The following is a 26,834-nucleotide window of genomic DNA, read 5'->3' on the forward strand; positions in this document are numbered from 1 at the left end:
CATCAAGCTAACCAGCGAAGGAGGAAGGACGAAGAACGTCAATGACCAACTAGGATTGAAAAAGAGCAGATGCAATGATTTTTTTTTTGTAGATTTTTCTCTCTCACATCTAGTATGTCTCAAGAAAGTAAATGAGAATGGGAAATAAAAAGATGATCAAGGAAAATTGTAAAAATTACAATAAAAAGCACAAGGAAACTTACAAGAAATGATGCAATAAAAATTACAAGAAATGGAACAAATTTTTTTCAATAATTTAAACAAAATAAAATTGAACCTTTGTTTAGTAAAATTTGAACTCTGGATCTTCAAAAAAATTGCTAGCAAGAGTTTCAACAATTAACAACTCTCCACTTGCTATAAAATTAATTTAAAATTTAGGGTCATTATATGGCTGTCAAAAACTATTAGTAACAAGACTTTTGGTGGCAACCCTTTGACAGTGAAAATTCACCACTAAAAACCTTTAAAGGCAACTTTTATTTTAGCGGCAACTTTTTATCAATGCCAAAAGTCATTTTTTTGTAGTGGAACTTTCGGTGTGTGCCGTTTTCATATATGACGTCTAATCGAAGTGATTCAAGTGCCCTCATGAAACTTATTTCATAAGCTAGCTAATGAGATATGTTTGAACATGATCTAATAGTTTGATGAAAACTTAGACACCTAGGTGCAAAAAGTTACTTTTTGTAAAAATTTAGCATACCATAGCGCTTAAATATATCACATTATCTCATTAGACCATTTTAAGCCTTGAACTATGTCCAAAAAGACCTAATATACTTGATTGACCACATCATATATCATACATACATACAAATCAAAATTTGGCCATTCAATAGCCCATTTCCACATTACACAACTTTACTTAAAAAACACTAGTTTAGCCATGTTCACCACAATTTCTCTACTTAATCACATGTCTCCACATACACAACACATTCACAACCAAATCTTAGTCCATGTTACTCATTTCACCATATTTTACACATAAGAGCTAAGATTTACACAATCACTACCATTTTCAACAATTTTAACATTTCACAACTTATAACGATTCAAAACATGCATGCAAATCCTATGACAACTTGTATTTACAACATTCATACTAGTTTAAGTTTATTGCACAAAATTTTGAGATGCACAGCTTTATCAATACTAAGTTGGCTCTGTATCTTTCCCCTTGCTTTGATAACTACTTTGACATATAAAAATGTAACCATAGGATGAGATAATAATCTTGGTGATAGAATAACTCTCTACTATCATTACTACAAAAACATAAATATAAGATGCCATGAAAAATGACGGTCAAATAAAAACACGTCATATATGAGATAGGTGGGTGATGGTAACAAAATAAATGATGGGTGTTAAAAAAATCATCATATATTACTAGACTTTAAATGACGGGTATTAAAAAACTCCATCATTTATTTCAGCCCAACATTTCATTTACTGAAAGAAAAAAATAAAAAATAAATTTAAACTTTAAATGACGGTTATTTTAAATACCTGTCATATAAAGTTCAAACAATATATGACGGTTATAAAAAAATCATCATATATTGGTGCCCGTCGTTTTAGATTCTTAAATTAAAAAATTTTAAAATTTTAAAATTTTAAATGATGTGTGTTTTAAACACCCGTCATTTAAAGTCCAGAACTATATATGACGGGTTTGCCAAACACCCGTCATATATTCGTGGCCAACATTTGATTTTTCTTTTTTAAAAAAATAAAAAAATTTTGCTTTAAATGACGGTTGTTTAAAACAATCGTCATTTAAAGCCTTCCTTATATATGACGGGTGTTAAAACACCCGTCATATATTTTAAAATAAATGATGGGTATATGAATACCCATCATTTATTCTTGTTTTTATTCAGTTTTCAGGTTCACTTTTTCATTCCCGCCCGTTCATTATCCCTGTTTTCTCTCTTCTCTACTTCTACACGAAATCGATAGAAATCTCTCAATCTGCCTCCATTGTTGCCGTCAACCACCTTAGTCCCTCACCGACATGAAAGTGCTCCTCCTACACCGTTCGGTTCCTCTCTCATTAGCTTCCTCTTTGTGTTTCATCCTCTCTTCTCTAAGGTACATGAGTTTGTGATTTCTATGGTTTTTCTTCATTTTCTTCTAATATGCTTAGATTTCTAGATTATGGGATTTATTTATTTAAGATAATGGATTGTTTTATTAGTTGATTTTTGTTGTTTAAATATCTCCTCATTTTTTGCCCATTTTGATATTGTGGTGTGTTGAAAATTCCTAATGTTTGGTGTTTTATTAACTTGAGAATGATTGTAGATGATTTGCTTTGCCTTAAGATGATTATTAAGATGAAAATTAGTGATCAAAATGGGATATTTATGATGATTATATTTTTCTATGAATTTTGACTCATTTATTTCAATAATTTTTAGTTTAAATTTCGTGCATTGTCTAGAAGAGAAGGGAAGTCGCACATTTCTTTGTGCAGTAGCTCATACATTATTTAGAAGAGAAAAGAAGACTTTTTGTGAGTCGCTTGCTACTGTTAAAGTTCCAGAGGGGTACTCTTCAAATATTAAGGGCCTTGTGTCATTGAAGGATTTAAAGTTGAAGGATTTAAAGTCGCATGATTACTATGTGTTGATGAAAAATTTTATTCCAGTGGCTATACATTCTATTTTACTTGATACAGTTTGAGCCACAATTATAAAATTGTGTTTCTTCTTCAAGTCTATATGTAGTAAAGTGATTAACCCAATAAAATTGCCAAGATTGCAAACCCGAAATATGTTAATCTTGTGTGAACTTGAAATATATTTTCCACCTACATTCTTCGATATAATGGCGCACCTCACTATTCATCTAGTTAGAGAGATACAAATGTGTGGCCAAGTTTTCTTGAGATGGATGTATCTATTTGAGTGTTATATGAAGATACTAAAAGGATATGTGAAAAATCGAAGTCGACCCGAAGGTTGTATAGCTGAACAATACATTTGTGAGGAGGCAGTTGAATTTTATACTAAGTACTTATCAAATGTCAACCATATTAGTCTTCCGACTTCTCGGCATGATAGTAGAATTGATGTAGAAGGAATTATAGGTAATAAAGTAGTTACAATCTCTAACTTATCAAATGGGAACAAGCACATTTATATGTACTACACAACTCTGTCAAGGTTGAGGAGTATGTAAAGATGCACATGGCCGAACTTAAGCGGGATAACCCTAATAGATTGGAGATTTGGTATGCAAACAAGTATAATAAGATTTTTACAACTTGGTTGAAACAACAATTCTTGAGAAGTTGATTGCCGATCCTGATTTAATTTTTGAAAAATTAAAATGGTTGGCCAGAGGTCCAAATAAACAAGTTCTTTCCTTCACTAGCTATCTCATTAATGGGTACACGTTTTATACCAAAGAGCAAGATGATCGGAGGATAATGCAAAATAATGGTGCAACTCTTATGGCCCAAGCAATGCATATATCTAGTGCTAAAGACAAAAATCCCTTGTAAGCAAAAACGTCATACTTTGGGGTAATTAAGCACATTTGGGAGTTAGATTACATCAAATTTTAAGTTTTAATTTTTGGTTGTAAGTGGGTTGATCAAAAAATGGTCTTAAAGTTGATGACTTGGGATTCTTAATAGTAGATCTTAATAGAGAAGGTTATAAAGATGAGCCTTTTATTTTGGTTTCACAAGCTCACCAAGTGTTTTTTGTTCCTGATCCGGCTAAAATAAATTGGTCTATCGTTTTATTAAGTAGTAAAATAAATGAAGATATGAATGATTTTACAATTGAAGATGATCCTTTTATGAGGATATCATTTGAAAGTTACTTTGTTGAGGACAAAGTCTTTTATATGAGAAATGATCACAATGAAGGTATTTGAATTTCAAATAAAAGAGGTAGAAGCATTCAAGCAAAGAAGGAGAGCAAAGATAAGGAACATACAAGAAAAAGATTAAAAATTTATTGTTATTTATTATGTGCTATATTTGTTTTGTAATGTGTGATTTACATTAAACCTGTAAATTACTTATTATGTGCTTTATTTTTTTATATTTTTATTTATTATTTATTTTGATTTTCTACTTTTGTAGGTAAATGGCTTCTCAAAGGAGTATTGGTCTCAGTGGACCTAGTAGTGCTGATCCTAGCATTGAGATGAATGACCAACAAATTCAGCAAGAAGCCAATCAAATAACTAGAAGATTGACATTGATGACCGAGTGAATAGAAGAAGGATTGCTGGACAGAAATATGAAGTTGAATGGAATTTCAAAGGTCAAGCTATCACGACCAATAGAAATAAATTTATCAGCTACATAAGGATTGTGGTGAAAGCAAATTTGCCAATTACAATTAGGCACTAGAATGATGTTAGTCCAGCTACTAAAAATTATATTTGGAAGCAAGTAGAGGTAACATACTTTACTCACATCATTGTAATTAATTGAAATTACTTGATTGAAAATCTAATTAATTGTTTTTGTTTATAGTCAGCATTTACAATTGATGCTAGTCGGATGAAATTTATCATCTAACAAGCTAGAAAGGTAATGTGAACATTTTGATATTTTATGGGAGCAAAATACATTAAAAAATCAAGAGGAAACATTAGTGCTGAGGTCCCCGACTTGATAAGGCCATTAGTTTCACAAGAACAGTGGGATAAATTTGTTGCTTAACGTCTCGAGGGACAATTTCAAGTAAGAATAATGAGATGAATTAATTTTTTATTATTGTCAATATATTTAATTTTATTGATATGATTCTTTCTGTTTTGCACAGGAGTTGAGACACAAAAAGAATGAGTTGCATGAGAAAGATCTATACCCTTACAAGAAGGGGCATATAGAATATGTAGGAATTGAGTAACGAATGGTAAGTTAATATTTATACTATATAATTTTAGTTATTTCATGGATATATGTACTATACTTACATTTAAATTTACTTAAATTCATAGATCGAGCAAGAGGGTTCAAGGGCAAGCTCAGTTTCACGTCACAGACTATTTATAGAAGGTCAAACCAATAAAGAAGGAAACATTGTTGATGAATGTGTTCAGGAGCTTGCTAACAAGTGTGTAAATACATTAACTTAACGTAACACTTTTTTTATACTCAATCAACTAATTTAATTTTCTTACTATATATTGCATAGGCCAAGATTGAGAAAAGTGGCACGCCTGATGATGATGTCTTGGGCAAGGCATTGGATAATCCCGAACACCTTGGTCGAGTTAGGGGATATGGCTTTGGTATCTCGAAAAACAAATATTCGGGTCACAGAAGAAAGCAAGGTCAACAGAGGATATAGGTGCAAGGGTTGAGATTGCCACCCTGAAAGAGGAGCTATCTAGGAAACGAGACATGATTGAAGCTTTGCTAAAGGATAAGGAGAGGCAAGAGGTAAAGTTTCATATTAGTCCTAGCGAGAAAGGTAGTTATAGTGTCATGCAGCCTATTAAAAATCTCCCTGAGGTAAAACATTATTAATTTATTTCACTTATGTTTCACTATTTCTATTTCCTATAACTTTAATATAATATATTACTTATTAATATAGGGTGAGAACCTATATGAGTTGTTGGCAAATGGCCCAAATCGTCATGTGGTTGCTATTGGTCAGGTGTTCAATTTTTCGGGAGACATGTTACATAATATGCCACTCCCTGCATCCTATGTACGTGTTACTATTGATGTGCCGAAGGATTTGAACTATCTACTACCTATTCCCACTGAGGATGCAGGGATTGTTGAAGAGGCGATGGGTAGTTTTGTCCAAAAAAGACTAGTAAAGATGCACAGTCAAAAAAAAAAGATGATACCCCGATCTAGGCTCTCCTCTAAAAAGGCAATCTCTCATGAAGCTGTGTCTGAACAAGAGCCTCAATTGCCGAGCCAACATAGAAAATTGCTCCAGGCATATTCAATGGTACATAAGTCTAATCCTCTAGTCCTGCAAATCCCATTCGATGTTGGTATATATAGCGAAGACCGATATGATATGCTTTCACTTGATGTTGTTGATGAAGTGCTTCAACATGATATGACCAGTCTCACTGTTCTTAGCTTTTACATACAGTAATTTTTTTCTATATATGAATAGTTAATATTTTAAATATAAACTAATCCATTTCTTATATTTATAATAAGTGCTTATATGACAAATTTGTTGTCTCTTTCGATCTATGAAGTTCATCTTTGCTAGTCCTCATAAAGTAGGTGCACATGCCTTAATTAAAAGTGACAAAATTTTAGAACAAGTAAAGGCATTAAGCAAAAATTTCAAAGCAAAGGCTCGCAAGGGAACATTATTCATAATACCGTACTGTCAAGGGTAACGAAATTCTCACTTATCTTAATAATTTTTTTTATTTTTAATTTAATGGATTAATTATAATTTTGCCACACTTGTTAATACTATTAAGGACCATTGGATGTTGATCACTGCCGAACCATTCGGCAACACTCCAAAGATATATTATCTCTATTCTGTTGGAGGGGAACCAAGGAGGAGACAAATTTTATTGGAGTTGATTAATACATAAGTGCATAAAATATTTTACATATTTATTTAATTATTTAAATTTCATACTAACATATTTTTTATTGTTTTATTAGGGCGATTGTGTTATACCGCACTAACATAAAACAATCAATTCCAAGGTCCTTTACAAATTTTGATGTGGCCTACACTTGGAATATAATTAAGGTAATTGGAATCATTTATTAAATTAAAATTTAATGCATTAATACATATTCATATATTCTTTAATTTTTAGTGTCCAAGACAAAAGAAAGATAAGCTTGGATTGTGGCTATTACATCATGAGGTTCATGAAGGACATTATTATCCATAACGAGAGCATAATTCCCGAGATGATATGTCAAAAATATTAACTTTTAAATTCCAAAAATATTTAATGTATTAAAATTATATTAATATATGTTGAATCATTTATACATTGCAGTATTATAATGATTCTTATGTTGAAGAATTCGGGGATGCAGAAATAAATGAGGTAATTGAAGAATGATGTCAATATATTTTTCAAGTGTGGACCTCATAGAAAGAAGATTAATAGAACTACCTTGAAGAAGTAGCTAGGAAGTTTTTTTTAATAAGTCGTTTATTTTTGAAAAAAGTTTACTTTATGTAATCACATTTGTTTATTGATTAATTTTGAAATTGAATATAATAAATTTTGTTGATATTCAAATCTAGAATGGTTGGCTACTGCTATTTTGATTTCTTTCTGTAAGGGGCTGGTATAAAAACAGCTCATGAATAAAAAAAACCACATAAAAAATGATGGTTATATAAATAACTGTCATTTATACTGAAATAAATGACGGGTAAAAAATATGCCCGTCATTTATACTGACTTTAAATGATAGGTATCTCATTATATACCCGTCATTTATACTGACTTTAAATGACGGGTATATAATTTACCGGTCATTTAAAGTATGGTCATAATTATTACCATACTTTAAAGTCAGTATAAATGATGAGTATATTATATACCCGTCATTTAAAGTCTCTTTAAATGACGGGTATATAATTTACCCATCATTTAAATTCTCATTTTGCTTCTCCTTTTGTAAAAATTTTATTTTAAATGACGATTTTATAACCATCATTTATTGGGGGTCTTTAAATATCAACTAAATAAATGACACTTATTAACGTCATTTATGGACTAAAATAATTGTCATTTATTCTCTTTTTTGTAGTAGTGTATCAATTATTACATGCAACTCTAAGCAAGTATTGCATAATATAATTTTAAAACATAGTATAAAATATGAATTTCACCTCAAATCATAGCAACATATTATTTCACTACTAATCACTATTTTCACATGTCATTTCACAATAATTCACCACTAATATAGCATATAGCATGATCACTACCATCCAATCCTCCAAATTATCTTGACCTTAAACCATAGGCTCGCCATAGACTAATGCACACATTCATTGGCCTTTAGCTCATCTTCACTGGTAGAATTATTCAGCTAAAGATACTTTATCTCATTTTTAGATTATAGTTTCCCCCATTACACACAATAGGGTGTCATTGACTTTAACTCCACATCACATTGATACTAAGGAGTCTAAATCTCCAACACCGCACCTCATCAAGTACTAAGGAAAATAATGACATATGGTCTTTTACTACATCTCCACACGGATGAGCTCCCACCCCTATGACCATGCTTTTGTATAAACCACAGAAACCATGTAAATTCATAAACTCTAGTCTTTAAAAATTAGTTTCATGCAATAATACTCATTTAGCAAATATTCTTATTCTAAAACATTTTCATGCAATAATATTTATACTTTCAAACAGTTACAGTAGATAATCAACTAGAGAAAGTCGCTTAATTACCTCAATCTTTCTGTCATAAAAAAGGTTACTCGTATACTTTCATAATCATTAAAGCATCTCTAAAATCTCCCTTTCTCAATTTATGCATAGAATATGCCAATCTTCATGCAATTAGTATAATCAATCAATTAATGCAATTGACCAAAAATACTTAATTGTTACTAAAGGATATATCTAGCCATTCATTCTTTTTCACTCAGCCACTCAAGGTTTATTACTACATAATTGTCACTTTCTATCACTTTTAACTACCCTGTTTCCACTCTTTTTATCACTGATTTAGAGCTAAATTTAAGCATGCAACTTCAAAGTTTTATCATTCAACTCCAAACCAGTGACAAAGCTTTAATTTAACTCCTGAGAACCTTTTCATTACTATAGTGTAAGAAACTAACCTCTCAAATTTTCTCAATTCAATTTCTCTATAACTTATACTAAGAGAAATTATAGTAGAATCGAAGGTAAGGGTTGTACAAAACTTACTCGATAAGTTACCAGTCAAAAATGGCTTCCAAGTTACCAAATTCTCTTACCCTTGTTGACCCTTTCTCTATTCTCTTCTACTTTCGTTCTTTTCTTTTGTTTCTCTCCAAATTCATGAGTTGACTCACGCACTTATTAGCTAAATTCTGTGCCATGCCCCGTGCTCACATACTTCATTTAAAGACATGATTCTTTCACCCATATTAGTCCATTGAACATCCCAATGAGTCAAAACTTCAATTTGTCATCCAAAATCTTAATCACTCACTAATTACTAGTTCACCCTTAATTAGCAACTAGTTTAAGATTAGAAAACTAAGATGTTACACAAGGTACCTCTCTATACTCATTCACTCTTAGTACACAAATTACCCGCTCATGTTTAGACTTATAGAAAAGCTTAGTGCTTCATACACATTATATACATTTGAACCCTGATTGGTCCATACTTGGATCAATATAAAGTGATAAGTGAGCTAAAATGAAGATAATTCATCCATGTTTAGATCACTTTTGTCCACATGTGAATAAGAGTTCTGACAACATTTAATACACTTCATGGGAAAAGTGCTTTATTTGTCATAAATCACTTTTACATGTGTATAATAGCTATATATTTTGTACTTTATGGGTTTCAATGATCTTAAACCATGAAAATCTATAAATAAGACCCCATTTGAGTTAATGGATAATGCTTAGATAGACTGAACACATATAGTTTGCATAAAACTTTCAATTTTCACTTTGTTCATGTAAAAATCTCTCAAGCTAGTTCTAACATTGTCATATCTTCTCTTTGAGAGAGTTTCTAAGTGTGCCTAAGAGTTTCATAGTTATCTCTTTGAAAGAGAACTTGATAGGAAAATATAATCTTTGTCATTAAAGAGATTCAAGGAAGGATTTTCTTGGTGTATTAAGAAAGTGCTCACTATCTTGAAGTGAGGAATTGAGAAGACTTACTAGTATAATATATAAGAGACCTTGTAAACAGCCTATAAGTGCCTATGAAGGCTTGTGAATTGTACTTAGGGACTAGATGTAAGCTAAGTGGTTGGTTGAACAAGGATTAATTGACTGTGCAATATTTATATATCTAACTTTATATTAAAGATTTTATATTTTACAAAAGTTTTAAAGTGTGCAAAATAGAGTTTATCATTAACCTTGAAAGCATTTTTGCAAATATGTTTCAAAACAGTATTTACTAATTTGCATTTGATTTAACACTTGTATTCATCAATTATGCTGTTAATTAAGCATTTTGGATAACATTGCAATTGAAATATTTAAGTTTCACTCTAATTTATTGTGTTGAAACTTCAAGTTGTATCATCAACTATGCTTGAAATTGTGAGAAGTTTATGAAAACAAAAAATTTTACAAAACTTAATTCACCCTTCTTGGGTGTTGTTGCCTAATCTTGCAAAGAGCATGTACTTGATGAAGCAGCCAATGCAATAGGTGCACTAGAAGATGTATTTGATTGAATGGCTAAGGCAGCAATTGTGCTAGAGGTATTGAAAACGAGTTTGTAGAGTAAAGCTTCAAGGTCAATAGTAGAGGATCCTGAAGTAGAGCCAGGAGTAGCAAGTGCCTCATTACTAGTAGATAGTACATGCTAAGTAACATTTGACTTCTCCATACTAGAGAAATAGAAGTAGAGAAATTTAGAGAAATTAAATACACGATAAAGGATAGAGATGAGATGCAAATTAGAGACAAAGTGTAGGGAGGTGAAGGAGAAAAGAGAAGCTTCAAGGATGGCACAAAAATATTTATAACTTGGAAAAAGAGATCTAGGGCTCTAATATAGAAGTATAGTAATCAATTGCAATGTTTAAAAAATGTTGCTTATTTACATATTAGGCAACACTTTTAGAACTGTTGCAAAGTGAAGTGTCGTCAAAAGCAAAAAAAAAAAAATGCTGTAGTGATACCATGAAAGAAGCCAAGAGAGAAATGAAGGAGATTGGGAAAAGTGTTGTTATTTATTGATATGAAGGGCTTACAATATATATATATATATATATATGAACATAATAATAATAATTAATGAATATCATAATAATATCTAATACATGCAAAATATTCTCTCTTGACAAAATAAATCTTAATAGATAATATATATTAACATAATAAATCTCTATCTTAACGTTAGTCTTTTTCACAAGTAAAAATGACACTCAAGGATTTTGGAACTCACCATATTTTAAGAAATTTTAGAATTTTTTTTGTAAATAACTCTCTTATTGAAAACCTATTCATAATATTTTCCAAAAACAACATTGACATGTGAAAAAGACTTGGCTGGTAAGTATGAATGGCCGGAAATTTTGACATTTGGACCACAAATTTAGAATATATGACACCCCATTGACATGTGGCCTCAAATTCCGAATGATATTTGGCAGCCATGTATCTGTTGACGCCACATTTATTGTATTTGACTCATGCATGATGATATGAATCAAGCTGATTTGCGTCCTACCTTAGCATTACAGCATTGTAACAAATGTACATTATGACTTATTTGTAAGTTTTTAAAAAAGTAACTAATGGATCGAGATCTTGACTAATAAATATGAAGCCCGAAAATTTTGAAAACATAGCCACTTTATCATTAATTTGGGAGAAATATTTAGATAAATCAGATACACTACGTTATTTGTAGTTTATTCAATTAAAATGCTTTAACTAATCTAAATAAAATCTTATGTGATATTTTTTAAATTAATTTTATTTTTATAACAGTATACACATTTAATTTTTTACCTTTTTTCTGTCAACTATCATTAATATTGGAATCAATTTATATTTAATGCCATCTAAATGCTATATTTTTATTGGACAGACTATAAATGATGTGCACCTAGTTTACCTAGGGAGCTTGCATGTAACTCATGCAAGGTTGATATTGATGAAGCTGATAATTGATGATGGGTCTTACTTTAACATTATCGTATTTTAGCAAATCCATATGACTTATTTATTATAAATAAGCCTCTTATTTTGGACCAACATGTAATTTTTTTGTAAAATAATTTATGGATCTTAGCTAATATGAATGAGTGGCTAGAAATTTTGATTTAACATTAGGAGTATGTGAACCTCAAATTTGGAATATTCGACCTGCCATGTATGTGTGGGTTCATACGAGGCTTGCATTTTTAACTCACATGCAGGATAGTATTAATCAAGCCGGTAATTAATGATGCGTCCTGAATAAGGGATTTGTCGGAAAATTTTCACAAAATACCCACTTTATGCACATTTTGGCCTCAAATTAGATTTGAATTGGGTGAATGGGCTCATATTTACATGCAGAACTATATTAATCAAGCTCGTAATTAATGATGCATCCTAAATAGGGGATATTTTTTGTATTTTTTTATAAATAAATCCCTTATTTATTACCTATTTGTAATTTTTTCTAAAATAATTTATGAATCTTGGCTAATAAGTGTGAACAGGTGAAAATTTTGACAAAATTTACACTTTAACATTTGGATCTCAAATTAGATTTGGATTCAGTAATTGGTTTAAATTAACTCACTCAACTAGTGTCTCAATCACAGTTATTGATTTCATCAACACTTAAAAATTATCAAAATGCATTTCCCTCTAAAAGAAATTAAAACAATCCTTACAATTAACACACTCTTCATATATGTTGTCCTTTTCAAAAATTTGAAATTTGATAATTTCATGGCATTATATGACAAAAATATCTTACAGTCATTAATTGAATGGTTGCTACCAGGTCATGTAAGATATTTATAGAGTAAATAGACTCTTGTTACTCATCAAATCCAAATCTCCTCATGTGTCCTATTGACACGATGCTTGAATTTGACTCATGTAAGGTGAAATTAATCAAACTAATAATTAATGATGGGTCCTACCTTAGCTTATCATATTTTAGCAAAGGGAAGATATCAATCAATGACCATTAGAATAAATTTATATTAGTCAAAGATCATTTATTGTTAAAACCCCAATGGATATTATTTGATTTTAGTTAGTCTTTTATGAATAATTATTTATTTGGATTTTAGTAACAACCCATTCTAAATTAATAACAGTCTATTTGCTTGTTTTTCATTTCGGTTTTGACAACAATTGATCCTTGACTGATATAAATTTCCTCCAGCGATCCTTGATTGCAATTTTTCCTTTAGCAAATTTATTATTACAAGACTTATTTATAAATAAATTCCTTATTTTGGACCTATTCATAAGTTTTCTTAAAATTACACACAACCACACACAATCTTGGTTAATAATTTTGGGAGGCTGGAAATTTTGACAAAAATAGCCACTTTAACATTTGGAAATCACTGCAAAAAAAATAACTTTTGGCGGCTACTTTTCCAAAAGTCACTGCTAAAAGTTTTTAGCGGCGACTTTTCGCCATTAAAAATCATCGCTATAACAACCGTCGTTAATAGTTTTTGGCGGCAACAAATGTTACTACCAAAAGTCTTTTCGCCACTAAAAGTCTTTTTAGCGGCAACAAATGTCATTGCCAAAAAGACTTTTAGCGGCAACAATTTTAAAACTTTTTTAAAAAAATAATAATTTATTCTATGCCACATCACTCTGTCACGTGTACATTAAGTGATGCCACGTCATCTACCATATATGCAATAAATTATGCCACGTCACAATCCATGTGTTCAACAGATAATGCCACATCACCTAGCCATCTCATGCCATGTCACATGACACATGTGCACTTCCTCAAGCCACCTCATGTGCCACGTCATCATCTCACGCCACATCACTTGCCACGTGTATGCCCCATCAAGCTACCTCATGTGCCACGTCACCAGCTCACGCCACATCACCTGTCACGTGTGTGCCTTCTCAAACAACCTCACGTGCCACATCACCACCAAGCGCCATGTCACATATTTATTGTGAAATATGACAAAGCCAAGATTTGAACCCTTGATCTCTCCCTCCTCCAAGCCTTAAGCCTCCCTTCTTTGCCAGTTAAACTGAAATATACCTGCAGTTATTATATGCGAAATTAAATATATATTATGTAACTGCATACACATATATCAAATAATATATGATTAAAAAGATATCCATATATTATATTTTATTTTCAATTATTAATATGACAAAATGATTTATATGAATATTTAAATTATAATTTTAATAAAATATTATTTTTTACCAATAAATATTATTTTTTTAGGAAAATGAACTTAAAATAAACAATTTTTAAATATTAAAATAATATTCTTATATACATTGTAATAAATTTTTAAATTATATTTTTATTTTTTAAATGAAAATTATTAAGTATATAATTTATTTATAAATATGTATCATATTATTTTATGTTAAATATCTTTTACTTTTTTCTTCTCCATATTTTTCTAAAAAATTGATAAACTTAATGATTATCCTCTCTCAAAATAGCTAAATATTTCCCCCTCTTTTAATAAAAATATATTTTATAGATAATTTTTCAATATCTTAAAAAATTATTTTAATAAAAAATTAATTTTAACCACATAAATTTTGTTAATAGTCATTTTGAATAATTTTGAAAATGAATACTAATAACTTTTGCAATATATGATAATTACAAGAATCTCTATGTGATCAATCTAGTTAACATCTAATCATCTTCAATCTTATAAAAAGGTGAATTTGAGTAGTTATTCATATTATTCTTAGTAATAATTAGTTATAAAATGTTATTATAACAATGAAAACCTAAATATACTAGGAGGAATTATATAAAATCCTTGTTCAAAAGTTATTAGAGCTCAGTAGAAGAAGTAAATACCATATATATATCAAGCTAAGCATAAAGTGCGCAATGTGTTAAGTAGTCTATAATATCATTAGCATCTCATGATGTTTGTACAACTTTAACTTCCTAATGCCATTTATGTATTTGATTGTAAGTAATAATTTATGTATAACTTAACCTAATTATAATTGAAGTAATAACCCATTAAGATTTAAATTTATCATATTAAAATACTAGTTTAATAACATAATTCTTAAAAAAAATATGAGCTATATATGTCTAAAAAATGATTATGAATAATATAAAATTAAAAAAATTTAATAATTAAACTTAGCACACTTTAACTATTATTTTTTTATTTCACATTCCTATACATAATTTATTTCTAATTCTATACATAAAATAAGAAATTTAATTTTATAAATATATTTTGAATAATTTTATTCAATTATTTTTTAATTATTTTTTATAAAAATACTTTTGGTGGTGACAATTTGTCACCGCCAAAAGTAAATTATATTAATTATTTTTTAATTTTTAAATTATTTTTTTATAAAAATGCTTTTGGTGGTGACAAATGTCGCCACCAAAAGTAAATTATAATAATTATTTTTAATTTTTAATTTATTTTTTATAAAAATATTTTTGGTGGCGACAATTTATCGCCGCTAAAAGTAAATTATATTAATTATTTTTTAATTTTTAAATTATTTCTATAAAAATGCTTTTGGTGGCGATAAATGTCGCCGTTGAAAGTAAATTATACTAATTATTTTTAATTTTTAATTTATTTTTTATAAAAATACTTTTGGTGGCGACAAAATGTCACCGCCAAAAGTGAACTTTTAGCGGCGACAAATCAAACTCGCCGCCAAAAGTACTTTTGGCGGCGAGTTTGATTTGTCGCCGCTAAAAATATAGTTTTGGTGGCAACTTTTAGCGGCGAAAAATTGTTGCCACCAAAAGTCCACTATTGGCGGTGACTTTTTTAATCGCTGCTAAAAGTTGTCACTCAACGTCATATTTTTTATAGTGAATATTGGAATATATGGCCGCCCACGTGTTTATTGATATACCACACTTGCATTTGATTCATACGGGTTGTTATTCGTCAAGCTGATGGCTAATGGAGGATCCTACCTTAGATTTTGTTCCCTGAAGTATAATATGAAAAAGATACTCCTCTATTCCTATCTATAGGCAGAGAGAAGACTAATTTGAGTCTTATTTAGGAATGATTGTAATTCTTTTTGTCCTTATTAGGAATAACTGTGAAAATTTATTAAATTTTAAAATAAGGTTAATGAAATTTAAGGTTTTCTTTAATTTGAGTGAGGGTGTGTTTGGATTTCAATTAGAAAAAATTAATTATAAAAAAAATTGATTATTAGAACGTGATGATGTTTGGATAAATTTTTAGAAATTGATTTTGATAAATTGAATATGTTTGGATGATTTTTGAGAATCAATTTTGAATGTGCAAATAAATAATATAAAGAAAAGGAGTCAAATGGAGTTTTGTAAATAGAAGAAATTTCAGCTTCTCTAAAATGGAGTTGCCCAAACCAAATGGAGTTTTGTAAAATGAGGGTGTTTGGATAAACGTTTGCAAAACCGTGATTTTGATCCCAGAATTGATTTTCAATGGGTATCCAAACAGGCCCTAAATCATGTTAAAAGTAACTTATAAATAGAAATAAAATGAGTAATTCATAGATGGAATCTGGGTTCATGGGATGTATGGAAAAGTCTCGACAAAAATTGATGTACGTTCATCAATTTTCGTCCTCTGCTGAAATTTGTCCAAGCTGCAGCTAAAATAATGGTGCCCATTTATGCACGGTTACAACAATTATTGCCCATATCAAAGACAAAACGGATATTATCTTTGTTATGAATATTTATTGGTCCGTGAAATTGCAACTTTACTCCTCTCTTTCAGTAAGAAGACAGTTGTTCGCATCAGATCCTCAAAACAAGGGATAATTTATTTAGCTCCTCTTTTTCCATGACTTCTGTAATTGTTAAATATTTATTTTTTTTCTCTTTTTATTGTAATTTTATTGTTTGACTTTTCTTAAAAAAAGATATATTTCAACCAAACAATGTGTATAATTATAATTATAGATATATATATATATATATAGAGAGAGAGAGAGAGAGTAATAGTGTAGCCCCATGCCTCCCCTAGTTATGTGAAAGAATGATTACCTGATAATATCCTCAAAGGGACTCGACATAGACAGTGGAGCGCCAAATCAAGATAAAAAACTTTACTGTGCCTATTTGTTTCGCGTTTACCGTGTATTCTTCAGATCAATCAATACATGCTATAACAAATTTGGGGGAAGCATTAGAATATATTATCTCTAGAGATTTATTGTGTTGAAATTTTTTATTTATTAAGATTTATTCTATTGAAATTTAAGAAATATTTTGTATTCATTAGTTATTATTTGAATGATTTATATATTGTCAGTTTCTCATATCAACAGTGAACAACACTTTTTCCAATATCCTTTCCTTCTTTTCTAATTTTTTTCATTGGTATTTCTTTAACTATTAATATAATACTCCCTCAGTTTTTAAATATAGGAGAATTTTTGCTAACTGACATGGTTTAAAAAAATAGTTAATCATAATAATTATATCTAAAATTCAAATGTTTGGACTAAAATAACTTTGTAATCAATATTTGCTTTTTCCTTTTAATTTAATGACACTCTCTATTTATGAAGGATAATATAAAAATGGAGTAGTAATGTATAACGCTGATTAAAATAATTATGATAATGCTTGTTATAAGAAAAGCGATTAGAAGTATCCTTTTACTTAAGTCTTTTATAGAAAAGTAATTACATTTTGTTGTGCATCTGGTGTACATTATTAATAAAAGCTAACTCTAGTACAGTGTTTTCTTACCAGAACTCCAGTATACTGTTTAGTTTCCATGATTAAATATTGGGATAAAGAACACTATATAATCCGTATATTGTTATATCCTTTGAGTTTTGAAATACAAATTAACTTTCAAACTTATCTGATATGTAAAGTATTTTAAGACTTTACATGTATATGCAGCTAAATGCAAATAAATTAACTTTGTTTTTTATATTCCTTTTTCTCATATTTTTTATTTGGGTTAAATGGAAAATTTGTTATGGAAGCTTTCTGGTGAGTGGAACTAGTATATTTAACTTTTAAATGGCACAATGTTATCCTTTTGTAACATCTGACCATAGTTGACCATTAGTTGAAAATTTTTGACTAGGGTTAAAAGGCAATTTTGCCTTGAAAGATTGTGCAGAGAAACAATTAATATCCTGAACTTTCGGTTTGCGTAATATTTCAAGTTATCAACTTTTAAATAAAACAACTTTCCAACAATCTATTGTAATTCAAAATTAGAAGATTTTGAATTAAATTATATTGAACACCTCTAAATAAAAATCTGGGCAAATCTATATGTTGCCCACAAGTAGGTTTGAACAAGTTTACATGTATGTGCTCATAGTCAAGCTTGCTCAAACCTAGACTTGCTCATAGACACATGTTGAGACTTACTCATGGACAAAATGAGAGCAAGTTTGGATTTTCTTCAAAAGAAAGTCCATTGAGCTCTTGATAGAGTTGGTATACATGTTAACTAATTTATAAATTGGTATACATTATAAATTGTTCAAATAATTTACATTGTTTGAAATATATAGTTTTACTAAAATCATTTATATCATTTATATAGTTTTAAATAATTTTGAAAAATTGTTCAATCCTTTTTAGCAAATCAAGTTGGCCATACATGGTAGGGTTCTCATTATTAGTTGAATTTTTTTTGGCCACAACAAGTAGTTGCGCACAAGAATATCAACTATTGCACATGTGAAAAACCTAGTTCATATGGTTCTATTCATGTACGAAATACATCGGCAAATTAAATTTTTGTTACTGGTGGAGTATATATAATTTGTCTCTGATCAAGGAAAAGAAAAAATCCAGCCCCACTACTCATAGGTCCAAGGTCCGCTTACGTAAGTTTTTTTTTTAGCAGGAATAACTTATACTCTCTTCATTAAAAAATATAAGGTATTTTTAACCAAATATCATCCTTCAATAAATTAGTTACCTACTTTCAAACTAACCTTATCTTTCCATATTAACTCCTATTAAACACTCTATAATAAATATAAAGTCATTTATCAATAGGGACATTTTAAAAAAAATACAATAATTACAGTTTGAAAGATTAAAAATACCTTACATTTTTTAATATCCAACTTCTAAAAAAATACCTTACATTTTTTAATAGAGGGAGTAGTCTTTTTATAAATCATTTTGCATAAAAACATTAATAATTAATTTATTTCTTCTAACTTTATCATTTAATGTAGAGATTAACAAGTTATAGGAGAGAGAAAATATTTTTAAAATTAATGTATTCAATAAGGATTATGTTTTTAAATTTTTAGACAACGTACATTTCTTTAATTTTGTTGAGGTAGGTTTTTAGACTGTAATTTCGTTAAGATGGCTAAAAATGATTTTATAAATAAGACAGGAGGAGGAGTAAATTATTACATAATTATAATTAAATTCTCAAGTCCTAATCATTAATGTATAATTACAATTAAAGTCACAACTCGCAGTCATTTCGTGTGACCTTCGTCACGAAATAACAATATGTACAAGACAGAAGGGGACCCAAAGCCTCGTGACACACGACGCTTCAAATTTTCAATGTTTTATAACCATGCGCGGAGAATGAAAACCAGACTCGGAGCTTCCAATTTGCTTTTCTTTAATATTCTTTGTAACGTTCAACTTTCCATTTCATTTCTTTTTGTTTCTTTTATCATTAGCTTCTATATAAAATAAGAGACATTTTGATATCTTGAAGTCTCAAGATGGTACATTTTTTGTATTTTTTTAACTATTTTTCAAAAATAAAAGGTGTAATTGTGATATTTTAAAAAAATAATAAGAAATACAAAATTCACCATATTGAGATTTCAAGATATCAAAATATCTCTTATTTTATCTAGAAAGTTAGAAGTTAATGATCCAAAGAAAACCAAAAAAGAAAATGAGAAGTTGGGACATTAAAAAGATAATTAGAGAAAGCATATTACATGCCCCTAGCCCCAAAATACATCACTCAAGCAGTAAAATTATTCAAAATAACATTTTTACATGTTATTTTTTTGTTGTTGAGTAGCTCAATTTTTTATTTTCATTTCTTAATATAACTATCCAATTGAGCCAGATTCAGATATTGGCAAGTCTAATTAGAGGTAACTCTATGACCTCACTCATATTTGAGAGAGCAAAACCCATTTTACTAAAACCAAAACCTGTTGGTACTAATTTTTAGAAATAAGTTTATTTCATGTATAACGGTGTTGTTGTTATTACTATTGTTATTATTATCATCATCCAAATGGATAGACATGAGTGGTTGTTTAGCTTGTTCTGTTTTAGTCATGTGGGACTATATTTCATAATTTTTACATATTTTTTATTTTGAAGAAAAAATATCAATTAAGGATAAATTTATCATTTAAGAATCACTTGTTGTTAAAATAAATAATGATACCTGTTGATTCAAGTTAGTCTTTTATCAATAAGTATTTATTTGAATTTTAACAATAACTCATTATAAATTAATAACAGTTCATTTGAATTTTTTTCTATTTAAATTTTAATAACAACTAATTCTTAACTAATACAAATTTTTTTAGTAGTTCTTCATTCCTATTCTCCCAATTTTGAAAAGGCCACAGCCCATATAGGGGCCAAAAAAAATATCATTATTGGATTATTATGCGCCATTCTGACACACAATTCAGTGGTTCATGTCTGGGGAAAAGGGTTGGTATTGGAAATTAATTTAATCTTAATGGTGTAGAGTGACTAGTTGGAATTCAATATCCATGACTACTCTTCGATTTAGTTTAATTTATAATATTTATAATATATATGAATGATGGCTCTCTTCCATAATATCTTTCTTGATTTTATTAATTAGATGGTTGGTGACCTTTTAATCAGTGTTCATACGTATGCAATGGATTGAGAGGCGAAGCCATATTTAATTTGTTCTTGAATAACGTAACATAAAGAAAAAAAAATATATATATATATATAATTGACTTTAATAAATGGTATCTTAAGTATGGCGTCATCAATTACGTATGACCTCAGTTTCCCACATAGTTAAAATAGTTCCGAAAATTGGGATATGAAGTGAAGAGCCTTGATCAACAAAAGAGGCGAATGAAGTGATATGAAGTGGAATCATCAAGGATGTCGGTTCTCAAATAGGGTAGCATTATTGTGATGACTCACACATCATGTACTCTCCCCCACCTAACATAGGACCACATAGCTCCTCATTTTCTTCTACTAGTATATTCATGCATGCTTAATAATTTATATCTTTGCCAAGTTATTATAAATAGCCCAGAGTGATCAACTCGATTACCACCAAAAATATATGGAGTTCATCATGGTAGGTGTTTTAATGAAGTAAATAATATATTCTTGTATATGTATGTTTGTTTCTGTGCTTGGATTAAAGAACCAGCTTCTGAACTCAATTCCTTCACATTTTCAGGAAGAGATTCAAATCAAACACGCTTTGGTATTGAAGGAAGCTAAGCTGGTATTCAACAAAGTCATCAGAGACCACGACCCAGTGGAAAGTTTGTACATGATCGATGCAATCCAAAGGCTTGGCATTGAGCACCTTTTCCAAGAGGAAATTGAAAAGGCTCTCATTCTGCAGCAAAATTCGAAGCTTCGAATCGATATCAGTGGTGATTCCATACACAGCCTTAAACTTGTCGAAGTCACTCTTCAATTCCGTTTATTCAGACAAGCAGGTCATTATGTTCATGCTGGTATGAAATATTTAGTATTTTCCGATCATTCCCTTTCTTTTCACACCACAATCTTCAGTGATTCCACGCACGATGAATACTGTTTAAAGCATAATAATAATGACTATGGTATATGTACAGATATATTTGACTGCTTCATGAGCAAACAAGGAATGCTCACAGAAAAATACAGTGAAGATATAAAGGGACTGGTTGCTCTCTATGAAACATCACAGTTAAGCATAGAAGGAGAAGATAGTCTTGTTCATGCAGGCAATCTCAGTCGTCAACTTCTTGAGAGGTGGTTGTCAACACATGAAGGCCATTATGAAGCTCAAGCTGTAGCAAACGCTCTTCAGAATCCACTTCACCATAGCTTGTCAAGGTTCACAAACACAAGCATCATCATCTCATCAAGTGATTTTCTCATGAGAAATAGATGGACGACCAGTTTTGTTGAACTTGCTGAAATCAATTCCTGCATTATCCGCCACTTGAACCAGAATGAAATCTTTCAAGTCACCAAGTGAGATATATTCAGGACTATATATATATATATATATATGATATGCTCAGTTATTTTTGCTTGTAGATATATTAATTAATACATATTAGAGATCTCTAACTAATAATTCAGTGGACAGGTGGTGGAAAGAGCTTGGAGTGGCCAAGGCGATGGCATTTGCTAAGTTTAATCCAGTTAAATGGTATATGTGGCCAATGGCATGCCTCACAGATCCAAAGTTCTCCAGGCAAAGAATTGAACTCATCAAACCTGTTTCTTTGGTCTATATAATTGACGACATTTTTGATGTTTATGGTTCACTAGACCAGCTCACTAACTTTACCAATGCTGTGAATAGGTATTCATGTACATATTTGTATACAAACTGTATTTGTGTGTGTGTGTGTGTGTTTATGTCCCGTACTCTTTACACAAGGTTTAAGATGAATTGCACTGTTCATGATCTATAAATAATACAATTTCATGTAAATTTTAAAAGATACACATAATGCCATCTATATTTATACATATTTAAAAGCAAAAACTTATAGCCAGTAGCACATATTACTCTGTTTTTATTTATAAGAGAAACTATCATTTTTTACTTGTTTTTTAGTATAAGTAAAATCACATATTTCAACAAGTGTTTGTTATACATTTTTTAAATTGCCCTTTTATAATTTACAATAACGAAAAATAATTAATACATGCATATGTTGATTAACATAGGATATTTTATTCTTTAATTTCAAATATAATTATTATAATTAACTAATCCTATATATAAAAATGGAGGCAGTAGTTGACAAATTGTGAATAGCAAATGACATTCGAAGACCATGTAGTATCATTAAATACATTTAAGAATATTATATTACAAATTTTAGAGATTTTCAAACAAGAACAAAATTTCTTGATTGGAATTGAATTTTTTTAATAATCATTTATTTATTTATTTTTTCAATAATCGACTTCAATCTTCAATAATCATCTTTAACGTTGTAGTACTCATTTGTTTAATTTTTCAGCACTTGTCTTCGATGTTTTCAATACTTATTTTTCCTTTAATTGTTGTCCTTTACCATAATTTATGTTCTTAAAAGGTCCTCAAATGTCATTTTCTCTTATTATAATTCCATTCTAAAATGCTAAAAAAACAATTCTCTTGATGCAGATGGGAATCCACAGCCACGGAGAAATTACCGGACTACATGAAAGTTTGTTTCAATCTTCTACAAGACACTATCAATGAGTTGGCTAGCAAGGTCCAAGAAAAGCATGGATTAAACCCAATAAATACCCTAAAGAAATCGGTGAGGAGTCAAATAAACTAGCTCATTATTTCAAATTGTGGATGTGTGTGTGTGTGTGTGTGTGTGTGTCTGTGTCTGTGTCTGTGTCTGTGTGTGGGCGCTGGTATATGCATTCATAATAAGCCTTTTTCTTTTTTATATTATCATCTTGAACTGATAAGAACAAATCTTTACTGCACATGAAACAGTGGGCAGCATTGTTGAATTCCTTCATAGTAGAAGCAAGATGGTTGAATTCTGGTCATTTGCCAAAGTCAGAAGAGTACTTGAAGAATGGGATTATGAGCTCAGGAGTTCATGTGGTGTTCTTACATGCATTCTTCCTCTTGGATGAGGGTATTGTTAAATTCTTTATATTAAGTATGCTTGGGAATAGTCTACCTCCCCAAAATAGCTTAAGTTATTTAGTAGGACACATCCATCATTTGGTTAGACACATTCCAAACATTATATATTCATCATATATCTTCTAATTTATAGACGTGGGAGTTTTCTTCTCTATTTTATTCCCTCTGCTACTTTTTTTTTTTTCATTTTCCTTTTCTTGTCTTGGCTTGTACCTTCTTTTTAGTCCTACAGGTTTTGGGTCGATATAATCTTCAATTTTCCTCTCTCTCTCTCTCTCTCTCTCTCTCTTTTATTTTCTCTTCATTTTGTCAGGTTTTTCTTTTATTTGGTTTTTTTGTCCTAGATTGAATGGCTCTTAATATCATATTAAATTATTTATATTAAGTATGATTAAGGATAGTCTATTTCACTAAAATAGCTTAAATTATTTGGTTAACACATTCCAAACATTATATATTCATGATCTATCATCCTAATTTCTAGATTTGAGATTTTTTTAAAAATTTCTTATAGGTATCACCGAAGAAACTGTTGCTATTATGGATCAAATTCCAAGTGTTTCTTCTTTAGTTGGTGAAATACTACGCCTCTGTGATGATTTAGAAGGAGCCATGGTAATTAATTTGACTGAACAGAACTAAACTTTCTATCCTGTAATTTATAATTATGTGTACTTTCAATCTTGTGATATTCCTTCTGGTTTTATTATAAGGTAAATTCTAGAAAAAAATTTGGTAGTCGTTAATAAGGCACTTTGTAGAATATCAATTTTTTTTCAATGTTTCCCTTATTTAAATTCATCAACTAAACTATGAGAGAAAATACAACACAAATTTGAATTTTCATTAAAATTAGGTGAAATTAGAAATTTATTTTTTTCATACAAAGTTAACGACATAACCACTTTACTTAGTTTCAGTAAAGTGGTTAAACGTGCCTTATAAAATGATCAGGAGAGAGTATAGAAAAATGAGCCAAAGGACAGATCCTTAAATTTTGAGAATGACTTTGTGAGGAAAGAATCTTTTTAGTGCACATAGAGACCATTGGTGTGAGGCTGAGAAATGCCTTGCCCTCTCTTTTCAGTGCATAGGGACCATTAGGGATCATTCCAAAATTTGATGTGTCAGTGTCATTATCACTTGCCTTGAAATGTTTTTCGCTTGAACTTAATTTTTTTTTTTGGTAAAAGTATTGAAATTATACATTCATTTCAGTACAATTAGTTGTCGTTTTTTCCATTCGTATGTCAAAAATAACAATTTCGTTAGAACTTGAATGTCGTTTTATGAATTACACTTTAGTTGAATTGAAAAGAAAAAAAAAGGGAACTAAATTCAAGTATCCAAAAATTTAAATTTCTTCTCTTGGGTTATATGAAAATTTCAGATTTCAGGGTAATTTTGAATAGTCATAATTAAATATTTATAAATATTGTATTTTTATGTTCCTTATTGATTCATTTTGAAGCTCGGGATGTTCTTTTTATAGGAAAATACTCACTTGAAATATTCAACTTGTATTGATACATTTTTTCAAACTAAAGTCTAGGACCTTATCCTAGACTCCAGCTTTGGTCATTCATAAATATTAAATTTGAAAAATACCTTTCTAACCATAAATTAGCCATAAATTTAGTTTACAGCATATCACAACTTTAATAGATCCCTTAAAATTAATTTATCCAACACTTTTTATAACAATATACAACAATACTACAACCATTTAGCAAAATGAACATTTTTTATCTCCTTCTTGGCTTTATAGGTAATAGCATATATACTTGTCTTTGATCAAGAGTGAGATTTTGGGGGAAACCTTAGTAGCATACACACCCATTCAATTCATATATACCTTCACTCAAGCATATTTATAAAAGCATATTCACTATGATCTTGTTTATAAATTACTTCCAGCATTTTCATTAGAACTGAAAAAAAATTAAATCTCATTAACTTTGTGTAAAAAATCAACAAATTTTTAATTTTATCGTTATTAAATGAACCTATTTTAGCATTAAATAAACTTCCCTACATTTAATTAATAGGGCAAAATGGTAAAGATGAACATAGTAATCATTGAGGTGTTTTATAAGTAGGGCTAGAGGAGTACATATTTTCCAAAAGGCATTGCATTAACAAGTCATTACATTTGATTGACAGCCATTCTAATATATGGTGGAAAAAATGATATTTTCATTTAATATAATAATTTTTCCATCAATCATGTGGTGGAAAAAGATGAAAAGAAAATATGTGGTAGACCAACGAGGACAAGAATGAAAGTGAGAGGTACAGAAAGGAAGGTGAAGGGGGCCTTTGGGTGGGTTGAACATTTCCCTTCTAAATTTATGTTATAGTACTCTATTTTATTATAGCTTTAACTTCCATCTATATATCAAGTAAAGAAAAACAATTTCTTAACCTTTATTTGATAAGACCATCAAAATTTGAATTTTAATTAAAAAATGGAACTACAATTCATGATGAGTCTCATCCCCCTCCTCTATAATTTTAGGTTTCAAAATCTTGCAAATTATTTGGAGCATTTTATCATCATCTATTTTTCAAGACATTTCTAAGTCAGAATGTTCACTATGATCAAATTTCATCGAGATGGACAAGATCAAAATTGAATGGTTTATATTTTATTTTATCTGAGCACTAATATTTAACCTATACGTCTCTTTCATCAAAGGATAAGAACAATTACTATACTTATCCTTAAGATGACGCCATGACTACTTATATACTAACAATAAGCTGTGATAACTAATTCAGAGTGATGATCAGAGTGGTGTGGATGGATCATACCTTGACTGTTGCATGAAAGAAAACCGTGCTTCAGAAGAAGAAGCACAAACACAAGTAGCCTACTTGATTTCAAAAGCATGGAGACGTCTCAATCAAGAAACCCTAATCACAAGCCCATTTCCTCCTTCTTTCACCAAGTTCTGCCTCAATGCTGCAAGGATGGTCCTTCTTATGTACAGTTACAGAAGAAATCAAAGCCTTTCTGATCTTCAGGAGTACGTGAAGTCATGGCTTCATGTTGGTGAATCTATCTACAAGCACATCACTGTTCCTTCTAGCCACGAAGGCCAAGGCCACGTATTTACTTAG

At 29.9% G+C, this 26,834-nt stretch overlaps 1 protein-coding gene across 1 annotated transcript; it reads left to right on the forward strand.

Annotated features, from left to right (window-relative positions):
• Window positions 1-5,174: 5,174 nt before the first annotated feature.
• LOC129298532 (neryl diphosphate diphosphatase, chloroplastic-like) lies at window positions 5,175-26,834 on the forward strand (the record flags this gene model as incomplete). Its single annotated transcript, XM_054936950.1, has 11 exons — window positions 5,175-5,252; window positions 5,303-5,494; window positions 5,580-5,948; window positions 6,988-7,038; window positions 21,282-21,567; window positions 21,688-22,072; window positions 22,191-22,409; window positions 23,226-23,364; window positions 23,553-23,700; window positions 24,226-24,326; window positions 26,493-26,834. Coding segments are annotated over 11 exons (2,310 nt in total), but the record flags the coding sequence as incomplete, so codon positions are not given.

The sequence above is a fragment of the Prosopis cineraria genome, unplaced genomic scaffold (genome assembly GCF_029017545.1).
Source record: "Prosopis cineraria cultivar Desert tree isolate PC_DT_omini unplaced genomic scaffold, ASM2901754v1 PC841, whole genome shotgun sequence".
NCBI lineage: Eukaryota > Viridiplantae > Streptophyta > Magnoliopsida > Fabales > Fabaceae > Prosopis > Prosopis cineraria.